The 5,877-nt window shown below is 28.0% G+C and overlaps 1 protein-coding gene across 1 annotated transcript; it reads left to right on the top strand.

Moving 5' to 3' along the window:
* Window positions 1–4,853: 4,853 nt before the first annotated feature.
* Window positions 4,854–5,730, top strand: LOC108695130 (28S ribosomal protein S17, mitochondrial). The gene is made up of 4 exons (XM_018204889.1): window positions 4,854–4,988; window positions 5,074–5,190; window positions 5,319–5,395; window positions 5,487–5,730. The coding sequence occupies exons 1-4, from the start codon at window positions 4,854–4,856 to the stop codon at window positions 5,659–5,661; spliced, it is 504 nt and encodes a 167-aa protein (XP_018060378.1). The 3' UTR covers window positions 5,662–5,730.
* Window positions 5,731–5,877: the final 147 nt, after the last annotated feature.

Genomic DNA, 5,877 nt, shown 5'->3' with positions numbered 1-5,877 from the left:
TATATATAATTTATTAATAAATATAAATAATCTAAACTTATATAACTTATTATATTACTTATAAATATAAATAATAAAATAATCTGAACTATAAATCTAAAACATATAATTATACTCGTTAAGAACACCTGTTTCTTCCGTATTTTCTCGTACAAATTTTTAAAAACTCTTAAGTCTTCTTGAAATTTCGTTTTTATAGTTGTATTTCTGCTAGTATTATCATTCATATCATTTGAATCGTTTTTTTTATATATAGAATATTAAGATTTAAAGAAGTTTAGAAATGGACAGAGAAATTAATTTCAATTTTGCATAGTATTCCGTACAGGACTAAAACTATCTTTAAGGATCTTATTATTTGTACATTTATAAGTAATTAAGTGTAGCATTTAATTTTCCGATGTAACATTGCAATTTTCATTTAGCATTTAGCTATATATAAAATTCCAGGACAAATATCACCCACGATCTACCGCTGTTTGCGTGCGTAAGTCGTGTGCACCAGGATGAGTTTAATTTATGCGTTCATTTGTATAAGATCGTTGAGCTGTGACCGCCGGCGCAACAGCAATCGCGAGGCCATATTTATATGGAAATTTCGACATGCTGCTTTTGAGAACGGGATAATGCAGGCGTAGCCTCGAAACAAACTGTGAATGTCAAGACGCAATTTATTCGAATGATAAAAAAGAGAATAATGTCGCAAGATCTATCCGTCGCCATATAAACGATTGTGTTATATAATTGCAGTTCACGTGGATAATGACAAATCGATGCTATTGACGTTCTAGTAGTATTTCAATTTTCAATTCAATTTTAAATTTACATAGATTTTTGTCTGTTATCATTGCAAAAAAATATTATATTGCATAAGATTGAATTAGTGAAAGCAATTTATAAATCTAAATATGTAATAAATATAAATATAAATATTGTTGAAGATGGCTCAAAATGGAACTGAAACGTCCAGAAATTATTAAATTATATTTTTTATTTATATATATATATTTTTTTTTTCTGTCATTTTTTATATTCAAATAAGTTAGCGCTGACTCCTAATGCTTCGTGAATGTCTTAATTTATAATTAAAGGAATCCCTAAAATAATTATTTCTTAAAATAATTATTTTTATTATTGATTGTTATGAATATGCAAATTATATATGTGTATTCTTCATCGCATATCACGTCAAATAAACATATACAATCTTATATTTCAATATGCTCAAGTTATCATTTACGCGCGAAACGTTTACTTGACGCGCCGAATTCGTGCGATCGTATTTTCGTACAATAACACGCGTTGTTTCATTTCGTTTCGTTTTTCCGTTGCCTCCGGAAACCGAATGAATCCACAGAAACGGAGGCGCGGCATCATAATAATGGAGGCAACAACCGAGTCGTGCGACCGTAGTCCCGATTTTTCTATCGACAATGGAATTTCCTGGATGACTGACGGCTCAGTCATCGACCGATTCGCAGAGCGATCATCCGTGAATTCCCTTGCTCCTTTGCATTCCACAGTAACAACAGAGTTCGCAGATGCACGATTCCTCCGTGTGCGCGTGTATTACGCAAAACGAAGGGAAGCGTTCGCGCGCGCAAGATAAGAGCAATATATTTCGGAATATCCGGTCTTTGATGTACAAAAATTGATCTGTCGTGTTTTCCACGACCTTTGTCCTTTCCTGCATCAGTTCGTGAATTTCTCTTGCGAGAGAGATATTCATCCTATGAATATCTCTTCTAAACTATTCAAAGCTACGATCCAACTGTAAACTAATGATTATTTATCAATCCTGTGATGTCTCTCATTTTTATCATTTTCTTGTATAATGAAGTTTTTCTCACAGTTATATAATATTTTATGTTTATATAAATTTTCGTATAAGAACGGAATACTAATTTATTTAATGTTTTTAAAATTAATATTATGTAAAAAATGATAATATTATTACAATATATTTATTTAATTAATATGTAAATTAATAAATTATATAAATAATATTAGTACTATATGAAATTTTTTCAAAAAAATAATTTTCTTCTGCTTTTTTGTATGTTAATAGCTTATATACTATCTTTTCAACATATAAATTAGTAATAGTAAACTAGTTTTAAATTTATATATAAAATTATAGAACCTGAATTAGTAGAACCTGAGATCTAAAAATTTATTAAAAAGAGATTTGAAGAATTTCAGAAGTAAATTCAAAGAATTTATTTGTTTATAATTTAACTAATGTAAAGTAGAAACTTTCTCTTATTTCTACATTGAAAAGTGAAAGAATTAAAATGTAATATAATTAAAATAGTATTACCAGAAAAATATATCAATTGTATTCCTTAATTATCTTTCATATTTAAGTGGTATATATATTAATTTTCTATGTAGAAATAATAATCATATTTATATTTATAATTCCATATAGCAATATGCGTAAATTTTTGACGAATCACCATTGCAAATAAAATCATACTTTCTTCACATTTTTTTTTTATAAGATACAAGGTATACCTTTACTTCTTTTTTAAAAAATTTGAGGTATTTTATTTTTTAAGAAATTTAACCTTAAGCAATTTGAAAGGGTTGAAGATCTAATAATTGCATAAGTGTCATTGTAAATCGAAGGTATAGATCACACAAGGACGTACATGCAAGTTCTATTACGTAATCGCATAATTTCCTAACCATGTTAGTGCATCACGTTGCAAGTCTACCGAACAGAAGACAGCGTATGGATCTGTTCGCTTCAGTAGCTTATGCACGTAACGTGCAGCAATCGAAGGGTTAAATGTAATTTACCTTCGACGGGAACCTAGAGGAAACTTCATGGTACGTTCACGCAGTTTCAGTCATGTGATGTGTCGCGGATAATGCACAGATGCACCAGTGGTTCTCGGAATATAGATTCTTAGAATATAAATTACAAAGTGGCGATTATAGTAATGCCAAGAAAATCGTTTCATCTTCATTCACAATATTTTGAAATTTTAATCGGTATCTAGAAACCAAGAACACGCGAAACGTAATCTGATAAATATTTTATCTCATATGTTTTATGTGAATACATGTATATGAATATACATATACATGCAAACAACGGCCACTATATTATTGACGAAGGAAGTGCTTAATTAAGCTCGCCATCGTGGAAAACTAAAGTTGCTCTGTTAGTAATTGGATATTAATTATTATCTCGGAACTCCTTAGCTACAGCGTTGTATAGCTTGGGTCTACTTGGTACTTACAAGATTGTACTTGGCTACATCCGTAACCTGATCAATTAAGTAAATTTATTGCTTATATTTTATACTATTAGAGAAAAAGAGTAAATATAATCTACGTAAATTGAAGTAAGTTTAATAACGACGATATAAATTAAGTTTACTAAAAACAGAGAACGGAATCACGTAGTTTAAGAAAAATTTAAGATAATATAAATAATATCAGATTTTCATTATATTTTTTATCTTATGATTTCCCTGGAGATTTTTAAAAAATGTTCTCTCGTTGATAACTTCGGTGTTGCAATATACCATCGATATATTTCTATAAATACTACATGCACCACTTTGACCGCAATATCGCCACTATTCCTATAGTGCGACTCTTTTCGGATATCAATAAACAATTTGTCACCAATCTTTTTGATAGAAGCATCAATAAAAGAACAAAAAGGGGATTTTTTTATAAATATCTTGGTATATTATTTTACATGTATAAAATATAATACAAAATAAAATACAACTAAAACATTATGAAATGTAAAAAAAAGAACTATAAGTGAGTAAAATAAAAATTTTACGAAAACGATATTTTGTAGTTCCCAGATCTCTTTACAGAAAAAAATACAATCTCATCGTATTAGCTCTTTCTCTTTTTCCATTGCAGTTTTTAATTTCTCTAATCCGTCAAAGTACTTTCTAAATGCATGCGTGCATTAACTAGTACAATGAGAATTCTATTCTTTTTATCATCTGCATTCGAAACAAGACAAATATACTATACATTTACGCATAGAAGAGAAAAAGAGATAATGAGAAAAGTAGAAAACGTAGCTGAAAAACAAATGCATATAACGTACTATACAATAAATGAAAAGTTCTTCATGCGTCCATGTTTCTCCAATTAAGTTCTGATTAAATCGTTGATTAATTTAATCGACAAAATTACAATTTTTGATTAAATTTCTAAGTACATAATTTAATTTAATTTTTTTATATACACATATCGTTCTGTCTCTCCTTTAAATAAATGACTTCAAAAGTGACATAATTCAAAAAACATGATTTTCAAGTTTTTATGTACAAATTAAATAATTATATATACTTTATTAATCATCAATTATCAAAAATACGAATACTTAACACTTAACTTCATAAAAAAGCATTATCGTTACAATTAAAAAAGATGAATTTTTAAAGGTTGTAAAATGAAAATGAAAAAAATGACTTGATTATGTTAAAAATATATTCTTTATACCGATATTATTTTGTTAATAAAAATTTATTTAAAGATATTAGAAGATATTATTAATAATTTAATTTTTTGTCAAGTTGAAAAATACAATTTTTTTTTCTTTTTGGCAAATTTAATTTTTTGAATTGTTTAAGATAAAAGAAACAATAGATCACAAAATTATTATTATTAATATAATAGTATAATTATTATTTTTGCCTCTTATTTTTATTAATGAAATATTATATGCAGTATAATAATAATAATAATAAATTAATCGGAATTTGAAGTCGCTATAGCTACAAAGTATATATATATATATATATATATATGTATACAGCTTCTGTAATATAGAGGTATGTGTAAGCGATCAGATGATCTTTCATTAAAAGATGGCTGCCAAAGGAGCGAGTAAGGTGGGTAAAACTGCGTTGAGGTATTTTCTGGGAACATGCGTGCCTTCGTCGAAGCAGAATGCCGCCAAAGTGAGAGTACCGCAATTACAATTTGATGATTATATTCATATGGTTAGTATTATACATATGTATCATGTATCATATAATAATATTTATATAGATTCCTAGTTGAGGTTATATTTCTTGGTTTCAACAGTACTTTAAGGAAAACGAATTTATTTATGCCCATGATCCGAAGAAGTTGTGCAAAACCGGTGATGTAATTTTGATAAAAACACTACCGCAGAAATTAACACGTCTGATCACACACGAGGTATGTGTTGTTCTATCTATGTTTAATTATTGCTATTGTTGTGTGGTTATAGAAAAAGATGATAGATTTAAATAAATATAATTTTATGAATGACTTCATATTTTTACTACTTAAATCAAAATCTGTAGGTTGTCGAAGTGATATATCCTCTAGGCGATATAGTAGATCCAGTCACAGGAAAGGAAATTGTTGGATGTAGATATAGGTATACCGTTAAAAATTTCACGAAACTACTTAAGACATTTATGTGTGTATTATGAATGCATTAAAAAATTTTTATTTCTTTGTAAAATTAGGGAAGATATAGAAGAAATAAGTAAATTATATGGCAAAAAAGACTCAACCTTTGATTATTCGAAAGCACCACGAAGAGGAAGACTGGAAGGCACACGAGACTTCACTCATAAGAAGATGTATCTGAAATATTACCATAATCCTGATGACCCACAACCAGATACTGTTCCAACATAAAAAGTATAAGATACTATTGTATTGAGAAATTCGATAATTAATAAATATTATAAATATTCAATAGAGAAACTGTACATTGCAAATTGTAAGTACTACAAGTTTTTATTTTCAAATTTTCCGATACATTCTGGGATCTCAATACAAAAGCTTGCTTGGAATCATCAATGTTAATACGATAGCTCTAAAAATATTAGAAAATAAATTTTTTATTTTCTA

This window comes from Atta colombica, unplaced genomic scaffold (assembly GCF_001594045.1).
Source record: "Atta colombica isolate Treedump-2 unplaced genomic scaffold, Acol1.0 scaffold126, whole genome shotgun sequence".
Taxonomy (NCBI): domain Eukaryota; kingdom Metazoa; phylum Arthropoda; class Insecta; order Hymenoptera; family Formicidae; genus Atta; species Atta colombica.
Note: the sequence above shows the minus strand (reverse complement) of the source record. Positions and strands in the feature narration are given on the sequence as shown.